The 15,321-nt window shown below is 47.5% G+C and overlaps 1 protein-coding gene across 1 annotated transcript in view; it reads right to left on the bottom strand.

Annotated features, from left to right (window-relative positions):
* LOC138261650 (uncharacterized) overlaps positions 1-15,321 on the bottom strand; it is a 174,645-nt gene that overhangs the window by 102,352 nt on the left and 56,972 nt on the right. Inside the window, exon 2 of the mRNA XM_069210819.1 lies at positions 6,853-6,973. Within this exon, the coding sequence (XP_069066920.1) occupies positions 6,853-6,973 (121 nt within the window). The remainder of the gene's footprint in view (positions 1-6,852; positions 6,974-15,321) is intronic.

Genomic DNA, 15,321 nt, shown 5'->3' with positions numbered 1-15,321 from the left:
GATTGGTCCTTAGGACGACTTTATTTTTGTGTAGTTGTATAAAAGGTTCCTGTATAGTAAACGCCTGAATCTCGCTTACTCTTCTCAGGGAAGTAATGGCGATGAGAAATGCCACCTTCCAGGTTAGGAACTGTATGTCGCAGGAGTGCATGGGTTCAAAAGGTGGACCCATAAGTCTAGTTAGGACAACATTTAGGTTCCATGAAGGAACAGGTAGTGTTCTTGGTGGTATAATTCTCCTAAGGCCCTCCATGAATGCTTTAATGACTGGTATTTTATATAGGGAAGTTGAATAGGTAGTCTGCAGGTATGCAGATATTGCTGCAAGGTGAATCTTAATGGAAGAGAAAGCTAGGTTAGATTTTTGTAAGTGAAGCAAGTAACCCACTACATGTTCTGGAGTTGTGTGTAATGGTTGTATTTGATTAATATGGCAGTAGCAAACAAACCTCTTCCATTTACTTGCATAGCAGTGCCTGGTGGATGGCCTTCTTGCTTGTTTTATGACTTCCATACATTCTTGGGTAAGTTGTAAGTGCCCGAATTCTAGGATTTCAGGAGCCAGATTGCTAGATTCAGCGATGCTGGATCTGGGTGTCTGATCTTTTGGTTGTGCTGTGTCAACAGATCTGGCCTGTTGGGCAATTTGATGCAGGGTACCACTGATAGGTCTAGCAGCGTTGTGTACCAGGGTTGCCTTGCCCAAGTTGGTGCTATCAATATGAGTTTGAGTTTGCTTTGACTGAGTTTGTTTACCAGGTAGGGAAGGAGAGGGAGAGGAGGAAAAGCGTAAGCAAATATCCCTGACCAGTTCATCCATAGGGCATTGCCTTGGGATTGTTTGTGTGGGTATCTGGATGCGAAGTTTTGGCATTTTGCGTTCTCCCTTGTCGCAAACAAGTCTATCTGAGGTGTTCCCCAGAGTTTGAAATAAGTGTTCAGTATTTGGGGGTGAATTTCCCATTCGTGGACCTGTTGGTGATCTCGAGAGAGATTGTCTGCGAGTTGATTTTGTATCCCTGGTATAAACTGTGCAATTAGGCGAATTTGGTTGTGAATTGCCCAATGCCAAATTTTTTGTGCTAACATGCTTAACTGCGTGGAGTGCGTCCCTCCCTGCTTGTTTAGATAATACATTGTTGTCATGTTGTCTGTTTTGACGAGAATGTATTTGTGAACTATTATTGGTTGGAAAGCTTTTAGTGCTTGAAAAACTGCAAGAAGTTCTAGGTGATTGATATGCAGTTTTGTTTGATGTACGTTCCATTGTCCTTGTATGCTGTGTTGATCGAGGTGTGCTCCCCACCCTGTCATGGAAGCATCTGTCGTTATTACGTATTGTGGCACTGGGTCTTGAAAAGGCCGCCCCTTGTTTAAATTTATGTTGTTCCACCACAGAAGCGAGAGGTAAGTTTGGCGGTCTATTAACACCAGATCTAGAAGGTGACCCTGTGCTTGAGACCACTGTGATGCTAGGCATTGTTGTAAGGGCCTCATGTGCAGTCTTGCGTTTGGGACAATGGCTATGCATGATGACATCATGCCTAGGAGTTGTAATACCATCTTTGCTTGTATCTTTTGTGTTGGATACATGCGTTGTATGATGGTGTTGAAATTTTGAATTCTTTGTGGACTTGGAGTGGCTACTCCTTTTGATGTGTCTATTATGGCTCCCAGGTATTGTTGTACCTTGCGTGGCCGAATCTTGGATTTTGTGAAATTGACGGTGAACCCTAGTTTGAAGAGGGTTTGTATGATATGATTTGTGTGATTTGAGCACTCTATTAACGAATGGGCCTTGATTAGCCAGTCGTCTAGATATGGGAACACATGTATTTGCTGCCTTCTGATGTGTGCAGCGACTACCGCTAGACATTTGGTAAAGACTCTTGGTGCGGTTGTTAATCCGAAAGGCAGTACCTTGAATTGGTAATGCATTCCTTTGAATACAAACCTTAGGTATTTCCTGTGCGATGGGTGAATTGGTATATGGAAATAAGCATCCTTGAGGTCTAAAGTTGCCATGTAGTCGTGCAGCTTTAGCAATGGCAATACTTCTTGTAGTGTGACCATGTGGAAGTGGTCTGATTTGATGAAAGTGTTGACTACTCTGAGGTCTAGGATTGGTCTCAGTGTTTTGTCCTTCTTTGGTATCAGAAAGTACAGTGAGTAAACTCCTGTGTTTATTTGTGTGTTTGGCACTAATTCGATTGCATTCTTTTGCAATAGTGCCTGCACTTCTATCTCTAGGAGATTGGAATGGTGTGTTGTTAAATTTTGTGCTTTTGGTGGTATGTTTGGAGGGAACTGTAGAAATTCTATGCAGTAACCATGTTGGATAATTGCTAGAACCCAAGTGTCTGTAGTGATTTTCTCCCATGCTCTGTAATAATGACCTATTCGTCCCCCCACTGGTGTTGTGTGGAGGGGGTGAGTGACATGTGAGTCACTGTTTAGTAGTAGGGGTTTTGGGGCTTTGGAATCTTCCTCTATTTCTAGGGAATTGCCCTCCTCTATATTGTCCCCGAAAACCTCCTCTATACTGTCCTTGGTAACTGGACGGTGTGGCTTGTGAGGTGCTGGCTTGTGTGCTTTGACCCCGAAACCCCCCTCGAAAGGGCGTTTTACGGAATGAGCTGTAATTCCCTCTGCTCTGCGGGGAGTAGAGTGCGCCCATGGCTTTGGCAGTGTCCGTATCTTTTTTGAGTTTCTCAATCGCTGTGTCCACTTCTGGACCGAACAGTTCTTTTTCATTAAAAGGCATATTGAGAACTGCTTGTTGAATCTCTGGTTTAAATCCAGACGTTCGGAGCCATGCATGCCTTCTGATAGTTACAGATGTATTAATTGTCCGTGCAGCTGTATCTGCAGCGTCCATGGAGGAGCGGATCTGGTTGTTGGAGATGGCCTGTCCCTCCTCAACCACTTGTTTTGCCCTATTTTGGAAGTCTTTGGGCAGATGTTCAATGAGATGTTGCATCTCGTCCCAGTGGGCTCTGTCATAGCGCGCAAGTAGTGCCTGGGAGTTCGCGATGCGCCACTGGTTTGCAGCTTGTGCTGCGACTCTTTTACCAGCTGCATCAAACTTGCGGCTTTCTTTATCTGGGGGTGGTGCATCTCCAGATGTGTGAGAGTTGGCCCTTTTCCTAGCTGCTCCTACAACAACAGAGTCTGGTGGCAGCTGTGTTGTGATGAAAGCCGGGTCTGTAGGAGGCGGCTTATACTTTTTTTCCACCCTTGGTGTGATTGCCCTACTTTTGACCGGGTCCTTAAATATGTCTTTCGCGTGCCGGAGCATACCAGGGAGCATAGGCAGGCTTTGGTAGGAGCTGTGGGTGGAGGAGAGTGTGTTGAACAGGAAATCATCCTCGACCTGTTCTGAGTGGAGGCTTACGTTGTGAAATTGTGCTGCTCTAGCCACCACCTGAGAGTACGCGGTGCTGTCTTCTGGTGGAGATGGTTTTGTAGGGTATGCCTCTGGGCTGTTATCTGACACTGGGGCGTCGTATAGGTCCCATGCGTCCTGGTCTTGGTCACCCTGGCTCATGGTGGTGTGAGCTGGGGAGTGTGATGGCGTTTGTGCTGGTGAAACGTTAATCACGGGCGGAGGAGAGGGTGGTGGTGTAACTCTTTTCACCACTTTTGGTTGTGGTGCTTGTTCCGTCTGGAACTCCAACCTTCTCTTTCTCCTAATGGGGGGAAGGGTGCTTATTTTTCCTGTCCCCTGCTGAATGAAGATACGCTTTTGCGTATGGTCAGCATCAGTTGCTTGTAGCTCTTCCTCAAACCTATGCTTCTGCATTTGGGAGGTTAGCGAGTGCTCTTCTGTATAAGAGCCTGAAGCTGGGTCGCTTGCAGTTTGTTTCGGCGTCGAAACTGTGTCTGCGTGTTTTTTCGGCTCCGAGGTGACTTTTTTCCTTTTCGGGGCCGAAACCTCTCGGCGTCGATCTGTTTCGGTGCCGCTGTCTCGGCGTCGAGCCGTGTCCACACCGGCATCTCGGTGTCGAGGCTTTTCTCCAGCACTTTCTCGGTCCCGAGAAGGCTGCGTGCCGGTGTCTCGACCGGAGTCGGACGATCTCGGCACTGTTTGGGCCTTTTTCGGTGCCGACGGTCGGTCACCGATTTTATGGGTTGAGCCATGGCCTGGTGGCAGTGGCGTCCCCTGGGCCTTGTAAATGTTTCTTTGTGTGGTTTTCGACGTCTTACTCACGGTTTGTGTATCGTCGAATCCTTCGGAGTCTGAGTCTTGGATCGAGAAGGTACCTTCCTCTTCCTCGAACTCCCGTCGGGCTGTCGGTGCGGACGCCATTTGAAGTCTTCTGGCTCGACGGTCTCGGAGTGTTTTTCGGGACCGGAACGCACGACAGGCCTCGCAGGTGTCTTCGCTGTGCTCAGGTGACAGGCACAGGTTGCAGACCAAGTGTTGGTCTGTGTAGGGGTATTTATTGTGGCATTTGGGGCAGAAACGGAACGGGGTCCGTTCCATCGGCGTTCTTCAGCACGCGGTCGGGCCGACCAGGCCCCGACGGAGGATCGAAAAATTACCCCGAAGGGCACCGGAGCTCTTCGATCTTCGATGCGGTGTTGAATGTAAGTATGCCGATCCCGAACGCAACAATACCGACGAAAATCTTCCGAAATTAACTATTTTTTCTGTTCCGAAACTCGGAGCGACAGGAACACGTCCGAACCCGATGGCGGAAAAAAAACAATCGAGGATGGAGTCGACGCCCATGCGCAATGGAGACAAAAGGAGGAGTCACTCGGTCCCGTGACTCGAAAGACTTCTTCGAAGAAAAACAACTTGTAACACTCCGGCCCAACACCAGATGGCGAGCTATTGCAGAACATGCGTATCTACAGCGACAGATGCCATCGAACATATATATATATATATATATGAGTTAGTGGTAATTTAAGTAACAAACACAAATAATTAAAATTATGACTTATTCATCGGAAATGTGTGGCATTCTGTATGTAGAATCTTTATGTAGAATGTACGTCACAGGAATCTGGTGACAGTAACTAACGGTGATCTGACAGTTGAGAAGAAGGAGCGAGAGAGAAGACGTCTGTTGGCTGGGGTGTTTCATGTATCTCTTATCCTGAATAAACCAAAGCAGATTTAGTTATAAAGAAAGTGTCACTCACCATCATTTCATTGGCGACGAGGTAGAAGAACCCATCGGGATTTACTCCACAAGTGAAGCGTGAACACCCCAACACTACTACTGGATGTGTGAAACCTGCGTAAAGGCTCACCTGGTTTCTGAGTTTATCGAGCAGCTTAGGTGAACTCTGGCAGCAAGCTCCGAGGTCATTTTTCGGTAAAAGCACTTCGGTCAGGGCGCCGCAATTTGCGAGATCGCCAAGGTTCGGGCTCCTTTGGTGAAGGCGCTTCAGTTTCCAGGCAAGGAGTGCCGTCTTGCCCCAAAGCCGATTCAGCTTGTCAGCCGTTTCAGCCGCAGTGTGTCTTGCCACAGAGCCGCAGTGTGTGTGGCACTTTTGGGGAAGGCGGCATCTTGCGGCGCGGGACGGCTTAGCCGCAGTGTTTAGCGGCAATTCAGCGTGACGGCCGTTCCAGCCGCAGCGTGTAGCGGCGATTACATTGCTCAGCCGTTCCAGCTCTCCGCAGTACAACGGAGCCGCAGAGCACAGTGTGTGACGTGTCTCTCTAGAAGACGGCGCTCCTTGCCTGGAAACTGAAACGCCTTCACCAAAGGAGCCCGAACCTCGGCGATCTCGCAACATGCAGCGCCCCGACCGAAGTGCTTTCACCGAAAAATGACCTCAAAGCTTGCTGCCAGAGTTCACCTAAGCTGCTCGATGAAAACTCAGAAACCAGGTGAGCGTTTACGCAGGTTTCACACATCCAGTAGTAGTGTTGGGGTGTTCACGCTTCACTTGTGGAATAAATCCCGATGGGTTAGAACACAACATAATAAGCCCACTCGCTGCTTGCTTTATATCTGCACTCAATACTCCACCGCGAGATGGCGACATGTTTACACGCTTTTCAATACGAATTGACTTGCATTCAGTTCATCTTTTCACGTACCAACACTAACAAGTAATCAATCACCAAAAACCAAAAGGTGTACTTCGGCCACGCTCAACCCGACGACAAAAACAGAACAGATGAGCAGGAAGTGACCTGATAGGCAATAAAAAGCAAGTAAATTTAAGCACCGTTGGAGGGTCGTTTAAATGAACAAACGACAAGTTCAGGTAAGAAAGCGGCAACGTAGGGCAGGTTCTAATTTTCTTTAAATACTTATTTTTACCAACATAAGACTTTGCAAGCACAGCGCAAGTGATGTGCGGGCGAAACCTAAAATAGGACTACAACTGAAAAGAAATAAACACTGTGGCAAAACTAAGTATTGTCCCACCAGCTGTGGTACTGATGTGCACTTCTTTTTTGGGCAGATGAGCACATGTCGTCCAGGAAAACTCAAAATGCAAGAAAATTAGTGGCTGAAGTGGGCCGACCCATGGCCACATTTTATAAGATATGGTTCCACCTGAGGTTTATCAATATGCTTGCTGCACCTTTATATCATGTCCAAACAGCTACATTTTGAAGCTGTCAGTACCTTTACTAAAAAGTATAATTGTATCTGTGCCACATCTGCAGCGTACAGTAGTCTCCATAGGTGCTAATAAGGCTATATGAAACTAATACCGCAATGTGAGATGTTTGTAAACCTACATACAATTCATGTTTAATTATCTTTCTCATTCAAATAATTCGAAAAACAAACTTGAGCTACCAGGTTTGAGTTATGTTTTTTTACGTTAGGGTACATGCAAAGCTCTTGAGGATAACATTCAATAAGTTGGCCTTACCCAGTGCAATCATGTTCTGGTAGATCTCGGTCATCAGCTCCTTGTACATCTCCTTCTGCCACTCTTCCAGATTTTTCCATTGTTCCTCAGAGAAGTAGATTGCAGCGTCATCAAACGTAACCTGAAACAAAGATTATTGCACATTTAGTGTGAAGGGAATCCACAAGGGTATTCCAGGCAAGGTGATAAGAAACAGTCATCTGTAGGAGCATGAACTTATGAATCTGAAAGATAACATAGCCCTTCAATCAGAAGATAAATCCCACATGCCATCCATGATCTCCACTGTCCCCAACTTCAAAGGCAATTGTGAACTTTTCAGTTTTGTTATGATACAAAAATTACAAGCATCTCTGTTATCTTATAAGATGTTCCTTTTCTGCTCTGCCTTACAAATGTGGACAGTACCTCGGCATAGGCCAACAAGCAAAATGGAACACAATAGACCGAAGCCTCAGCTGCTAAGTTTCCAGTACACAAAAAAATAAAATAAAAGATGCCTCACAAAACTCCTCAGCCTTAAAGGAACAAGTTACTTACCTTCGGTAACGCTTTTTCTGGTGGATACAATAGCTACCTGTGGATTCCTCACCTTATGAATTCATCCTTGCGCCAGCATCCGACTGAAAGTCTTCTTCCTAGCTCTCCACGTCGACGAGGATGTCACAATTGCATGTCTCCATGCGACTCCATCTGACGTAACCGTGCCAATAAGAGGCCCTCGTCGGTGTGCTGATCTCAGTTTCACCCATTTTCTAAGTGCCTTTGAGGCGAACAGGTGAGAACCGACTTCCACAATAACTCCAATAAATACATATATACATAAAACCCTCATGATGCAACATAATCAAAAAACATCATTTATATATAAAGGAAAAAATATCAATATACACATATCTATACAACCACATAGCCTAGTGCAATCAGACAGGCAACGGGGAGGCGAGGAATCCACAGGTAGCTACTGTAGCCACCAGAAAAAGCGTTACCGAAGGTAAGTAGCTTGTTCTTCTAATGGATACAAACTACATGTGGATTCATCACCTTATGAGTAGAGTCCCAAAGCAGTACTGCACTCGGAGGTGGGTGCCCGTCTGATTACACCAAGAAATCCTGTAAAATAGATTGTGCAAAATGACCGTCCCACCGAACCTCAGCATCTAAGCAGTAATGCTTAGTGAAAGTGCGGCGGGGTGCGCAAGTTGCCGCCTTACAAATGTCCACCTCTGATGGGCATCACGGGGCAGTGGAGGAGCCGCCATCAAGACTAAGGGCCCTAGACAGAGGAGACCACATTGGGAAGACGCAGCTGGTGGTAACTTCTCCCTTGGAGGATGCTAGTGGAGTGTAAGGGAGGCTTCCCTATTAGAAAGGCCAGAGTGCCACAAAAAACCTGTGCATGTCTCGCTGGGGGGTGGCTTCCTGATCCCTGGAGGGAGCGGATGACAAAAGCCAACGCACTGCAGGCTGTCTTGGGCACAGCACCAGGCCAAGCTGCACAGCCTGGCTATGCAGGAGGCCATCTTCACCTCTCGACCTGCTTGGCCCTGGTGCCTCAACTGATTTCAGAGACCAGTTGGGGAGATTTGCCACCATCTCCCCAAGGCCAAAGCTTCAACTCACCACACTAGTCTTAGTCACTGGCCCGTCCACTGAGTTGAGGACTCACATGTTGATTCTCGGTTGCCCCTGGCCCACACTCGGATCTTCACACCCTGTACACCTCCCCAAAGACAGTGCTCCTCAGTGACAGGGGAATTAAACAGACTTTCAGGAATGACATCTCCATGGGCTCTTGGCCCCATGCAATACTCACAAGAAGCCCAGGCAGCGGCCCAGGGCCTAGGTGAGGCATCTGACCTGCCAGCAGGGGTGAAAAGGGGCAGATAAAGGCGGGAGAGTGAGAGCTGATCGGGAGTTGGAGTGGAGCGGGACCCAGAATGGATACAACCTACATAAAAGGTAACTTCGCTTAAGGAGTTGAGTACTGGTCCAGAGGCACTAGACTCACTTTGTCCCTTTGGTTGGGGAGGAACGCAGAGGGCCCAGCCGCAAAGCACACTACAGAGATACACCCCCTTAACTGATAATGAGCTAGAACAGTACCAACAGGTCAATCTGCTGTTTGGCCCACTACAATACACAAGACTCGATCATGGCGATGACGAAAGCAAAAAAAATGAACAGTCAAAGTTATGTTGGTGAAACCGCCTGCAGGTGTGGATGGGGTATGTCCACCCTGGGTTACTCAGGACACATTACTGGAGGGAGAAGAGATTGAAAGCCCTGTCACTTGGTTCTTCCCAGACGCCTTATGAGTCCATCAAAGATGATCTCCAAACAGTCAAAAAGGACCTCTCCAAAGACTTAAAAGCAGTACGCGACAACATCAAGGAAATCAAGCAACTACAACAAGAAGTCCTTCGTCTCGGGGACCAACAATTAGAACTGCAAGCGTATACAGAAGACCTGGAGAACAGGTCTAAATGACATAACATCTGCATAAGAGGAGCTCCTACTGGGGCAGAAGAGGGGAATGTCGAAGCATATGTACAAACTCTTTTTGCACACATCTTGGAGGATCGGCGAGCACCAATATTCAGTTTGATTGCGTAAAGTCAGCTTCCCTCGCTCCGAAAATGTCCGCCAGGTGACTTCCTGGTCTGCGTTCATGAGTTCCCTTTGAAAGAGCAGATCTTCATAAAGCACAGGAAAAGCATCCCCTTCACTTCTGAGGTCACACAGTGACGCCCTTCCAGAACCTCCTAGCACTAACTCAGCACAGGCACAAAGAATTCTGCCAACCTGAGCTGGAGTGCAACGAAATGACCGAATGGAACTGGTCTGAGGACGCCGTTTCTGGAGACACCACAGGATCACAGGTAGCTGTATTTCAAGTTCATGACCTCCCAGGGACATTATGTTTGTTTTTGTTAAGTTGGGGTGTTTCAGGGGAAGGGTACTCAAACGGGACACACATTCAGAGTCAGATGAACATTAATAACAGCGCAGCAAGTAATCATGGATGACGTAATAGTGGTCCTTGACAACCCCCTAACCACCCTTCTCGCATTTTTAACAGAAGTAGAAACTTTCAGAGCTGCGGCAGACTTCCACATAAACATTGATAAGTCCCAGGCCTTTAACCTCACGGTCCCACCCGATAGCGAAATCCAGCTCTTTCACTGATTCCCCATACACTGGGCGGGAAAAATCGATAGCATACTTGGGCATTCAGCTGGCGAAATCGGAGAGTGCCACTGCGCCACTCACTATGAACAGCTTTCCCACCAGGTCACTGAGGATCTAGCACAATGGCGCCTTTATCATCTTTCCTGGCTGGGCAGAATTGCTGCCATAAAACTGATGATCCTTCCATGAATTCTCTTCCTCTTTCGGGCACTCACAGCGGCTTCACCTGTTGATTCAGTCCTTACAAAAGGCCCTTCACAATTTCGCCTGGGTGGAAAAATTATTGAGTCATCAACCACTGGCAGAGGGGGAGTCTGGGAATCTCAAACCTTGAAAAGAATTATCAAGTGGCGCAGCTTTGTTATATTTTAAAATGGTCACAAGCAGAATCAGAAAAGTATTGGTTCTTCATGGATCGTACTATTGGAGGTATACAACTTTGGACGGTCCCATTCCTGAAAAGACCACAACGACCCTGGGGTCTCTACTCCTCCCTAGTTACACAATCACTGCTTTGGGTGTGGGATGTCATAGCCCTACGCAACAGCCTGACCTCATTCCCCTCACCTCTTACACCCATAACAGGCAACACAGATTTCACCGCAGGGCATGGACCAAGTTGCCTTCTTCCCTTGGCAAGAAGTTGGTTGCCGGTCTATGAATCACTTCTTTGACGAGGAAGGACCTATCCACTTTGACCACCTGGGAAGATCTTATGATCTCCCAGAAATGGAACGCCTGCAATATTTGTAGATTTTGCACTGGCTCACCAACCCCACTATCCCGGCTGCGGCAAGCCACCCCTGAACACATGTGAGCAATGGCTTGTTATGATTTATAATGATAAGCTCTTGGTTGCTAACCTTTATGGCATTCTTCTACACACCTCTCCAACACTCAAGGCCCCCTGTCAAACATGCGGGGAATTAGAAATCAGCAGCCTGTTCTCTCCTAAGGAATGTCGCAAGATGTATTACAGGGTGCGCCATATGGCCATCAATACTGCGAGCATAGAGACAGCTACAAAAATCATTACCTAGTGGTACCTCACACCTCTTCAATTACATAAACATAACCCCCACACATAACACAAAATGCTGGCATCAATGTGGAAGCCGGAGACCGTGCTCCATATACTATGGAATTGTCCCAGAACTTCACATTCCTGGGAAGCAGCTCTAGATGATTTAGATGACTGCCTAGAAATCAAATTACCCCCATTCCCAGCACAAACAATCTTAGACTCCCAAATGCACTCATGTTCCCGCTCAAATCCCACTGGGGAACAGACAGAATTCCCACACACCTAGCTTGGATACACTGCATGTGGCCTGTCCTGGGAATGGAGAAGCTGTCCCTAGTATTAATATCTCAAGGGGACTCTGCAGAAAAGTCAGCCTTTTTGCCCTGGTCCCCCCAACATTTTTGGGCAGATACTGCTGGTTATTGACTCTTGGCTGTGCCCTGGGTACTGCTTACCAGTCCCATGGCCAGTGCTCTGTGTAAAGTGGATATGTTAATTATAATTGGCCGTATCAACCTACCTACAAGTCCTTATATGGTATATGGTAGGGCATATAGGTTTAGTGACCCAAGCATAGGTAGTTCACCCATAGGTGCACTGCAGACGTGCCCAGTGTCATGTTAAAGGGGTGCCCGCCCCGCTGGGTGCTTTTAAACTTAAGTTATATGCAAATTCGACTTTGCAATTAAAACTACTTCCAAAGTCTTAAAGAACCTTATTTTTACATACAAGTCACCCCTAAGGTGTACCCTAAGTGCCCCTAGGGTTGGGAGCCATGTAACTATAAGCAGGGACCTTATAAAAATTGAGGGGAAATAACCAAATTAGTTTTTCCCTCACTGTAGTGAATGCCCCCATAGGCTAAAATTGAGAGAATTTATTTTAAATAACAAAAGTCCCCATAAGAGACATACCTTGAGTTTGCTATCAAATTAATTGTTATAATAAATCCCACAACTTGCCATTGTTGGATTGAATATAGCTAGTTCAGGTAAAGAGTTTTAAAAGTCTACCTGCAAGTTGCCAACTTCAGCTCTGTAGTGCCCTTATCTGATTGGCCAGCCCCTGGCAGTCAGGTCTGGCTCCCTAGGTGTGGATGGAAGAAGCCTGGCCTGAGCCCAAAGAATGTGCCTGGGGGAGAAGATCTGCCTCAGCAGATGGTGAAACAGGATGGGGGGAGAGCAGCCAAACTGGTCTTCAAAGGCAAGGAAGGACATTTGGAGTAGCTCAGAACCACCCAACCATTACCTGAAAACCCAGACAATGAGGTGCCCTCTTGATTTGATTAGGAGAGGGCAGGAGAGAGGTGTGTTCAGGATTCGTAGCCACACCAGGGGGTGAGCTAAGCCAGATCTAACCTCCAAAAATCTGTTTCAGCCATGTTGGATTTTTGAAGGATGTTGCTCCCTGGGTTTGATTTTTGCCACACTTCCCAGCAAGTGGTTATCCAAGGGCGAAGTGGCTTGCCTGTGATTGGACAGTCGGGTCCCTCTGCTTTTCACTCCAGGACCAAGGATGAATATGGCAGAGCTGCACCAACATCTCAGATCCCTGCAAGGGAGAACATCAGAAGAAGGAAGGACTGCCCTGCTGGATCCCTGACCTGCACCTGGACACCGCACTCTGAATGACAGCACCAGCTGCACGCTTGGGCTTCACCACTAAAGGGACTTTGCCTGGCTTCAACTGGTACAAGGAGGGACTTCCTGCTTGCTGCAGATGAAAAACAGCCAACCAGAGTCCCCCTGCATCAAATCCTGAAGAAACTGACCAGCTGACCACTGTCTAGTGGACATTTTGGAGTTTGAGCCAGATGCATTCTGGGAGTTGGAGTCCTGACCCTCATGGAGCAACTCAGAGCTTCTGGAACCTTGTGGTGAGCTGTGGACTCCTAAAGGACCTTCAAAGGCCATCTGGAAGAAGATCCAGACGTTTGGAGAACTTTTGGAAAACATCTCCATAAACAGACCAACCAGCCGTCAATAGTCATGCCAGCTTACGTCGACCGTGACCCGGCCTGACTTGGTTCGTCCCGCTGAAAAGCTCTGGAGCCCCCGACTTCCAGGATACCACCAGGGGGCTCCTGGAAAGGCAACCCGACGACATTGACTCAAAATCAGCTTGCTGTGGAGGGTGGTCCGACACCGGAGAAAAAGCTCCAAAAAAGTGACTAAGTCCAGAGGTAAAAAGTTGACCGGGACTTCCCGTGCAGTATATTCGAGGAGGGCTCCAGGGACGTCAGATCATAATTCAGCTTTGGCCCGGATGAAGATTTTCGTCCCTTACAAATCGTCCAAGTCCATACGAAGAAATCTTCACCAAGGTCTCCTGCAATGCATATCCGAAGAGGGCTCCAGGGAGGTCGAATCAGATTAGTGACTTCATCCCGTTGAAGAAAATCTTCAAGAAAACGACTAAGTCCAAAGGTAAACTTTTGACTGAGGCCTTCCGCTTGCTGTAGCCAAGCAGGGTTCCATCACGGTCAGCCTGAACCTTTGACACTTGAGAAGGTGGTGATGGAATGCTGCAGCTGAATCCTATAGGAATTGGACTTGTTTTTCTATGCATGAAACTAGACATCCAATTATTCGTTGGCTGTGTTTAATTCTTTATTTTTTTTTCACTATTCAACGAGGATTTGAGTGTTCTATCGATGGCAGAAAGCAGGACTTCCATTCATAGAATTGCAGTACTGCAAATGAGTTCGGAAAACTTCTCAATTTTTAGGAACAAATCTGATATGAAAATAAACTTTGGGATGTTATTTGAAAGCAAGACTAATGTAATAACAGCAAAAGCAACATACATGCACAGTTCATTAGGTCGAGCACTAGAGTACGGCCTCTTGTATAATTGTAAGTATACTTCTTCTGGGGGCTTCCAGCTATTTTTTTATGGTAGTTTCAGTATCATTTAAAAATCTGTGTTTGCTAGTGGTCAGTCGTGCCTATGTCCTGCTTTCTTCAGTTTGGGAGCGGGGACCAAATACTGTATAATTACGCTTTGTCATGTTTATCTGGTCTGTAGGGGACTTTAAAAAAAATATATTAAAAAAAAAACTTTGTTTCCTTCTCCAGTCCAGGGAAGCTTCCCTCTTCATTTGCATAGCATTCTTCCTCTGAGCTTAGCTGTAAAAAAGGCTATAAATCAGGCTGTTATCTTGGTCACATTTGGTCTTTTTGGCCACTCTGCACCCTCTCTCATCTGCCTGGCTCCCACCCTTTCTTGGCTCGGATTTTCTTTACCAAGTGTGCCTGCCTGTGTGCGGAGAGCAACGGAGGAGAATTGCTTGTAATTGCTTAAAGCCTAGGCACCCAGCTCTACTCTGAAATCCTTCGAGCCAGTGCCCAGTTCTGCTCCATTCTGGGATCCCACTCGCAGCTCCATCAGTGCACCTCAGTTCACACTCCACGCTCCCAGTCGTGCCAGTGCCAGGAACCCCACACACGCAGTCTGCCAGAGCACCTCAATTCTCATACTCGGCACATTCTGCTGCTCCAGTACTGGGACCTCGGGCGCAGCTCCATCAGTGCACCGCAGTTTACACACTCAAATCCCTCAGCCGTGCCAGGGCCAGGAACCTCACACACGCTGTCTGCCAGACCACTTCAGTTCTTACAGTCAATCAATCAATCAGGAATTTGTAAAGCGCACTACTCACCCGTGAGGGTCTCAAGGGTTTGGGGGGGCTGTGGTGCTGTTGCTCGAACAGCCAGGTCTTGAGAAGTTTCCTGAAGGTAAGGATGTCTTTGGTCTGGCGCAGGTGGGTGGGAAGAGTGTTCCACATTTTGACGGCGAAGTGTGAGAATGATCTACCGCCGGTTGTAGTTCTGCAGATGCGTGGGACTGATGCGAGGTCAGCGGAGCGCAGATGTCGGGTCAGGTGTGGAAGGAGAGCAGTCTGTTGAGGTATTCTGGTCCGGTGTCATGCAGTGCTTTGTGAGCGTGGGTGAGGAGTTTGAATGTGATTCTCTTGTTGACTGGAGCCAGTGCAGGTTTCTCAGGTAGTCTGTGATGTGGCAGTGGAGGGGGATATCCAGGATGAAGCGTGCAGAGGCGTTCTGGATGCGTTGCAGCCTCTTCTGGAGTTTGGCCGTGGGTCTAGCATAGAGGGCATTGCCGTAGTCCAGTCTGCTGCTTACGAGGGCTTGGGTGACTGTTCTTCTGGTTTCGGTGGGTATCCATTTGTAGATCTTTCGGAGCATGCGGAGGGTGTTGAAGCAGGAGGAGGAGATGGCGTTGACTTGCAGGGT

This window comes from Pleurodeles waltl, chromosome 10, assembly GCF_031143425.1.
Source record: "Pleurodeles waltl isolate 20211129_DDA chromosome 10, aPleWal1.hap1.20221129, whole genome shotgun sequence".
NCBI lineage: Eukaryota > Metazoa > Chordata > Amphibia > Caudata > Salamandridae > Pleurodeles > Pleurodeles waltl.
The sequence above is the reverse complement of the archived record's forward strand: the minus strand, read 5'-3'. Positions and strand labels throughout refer to the sequence as shown.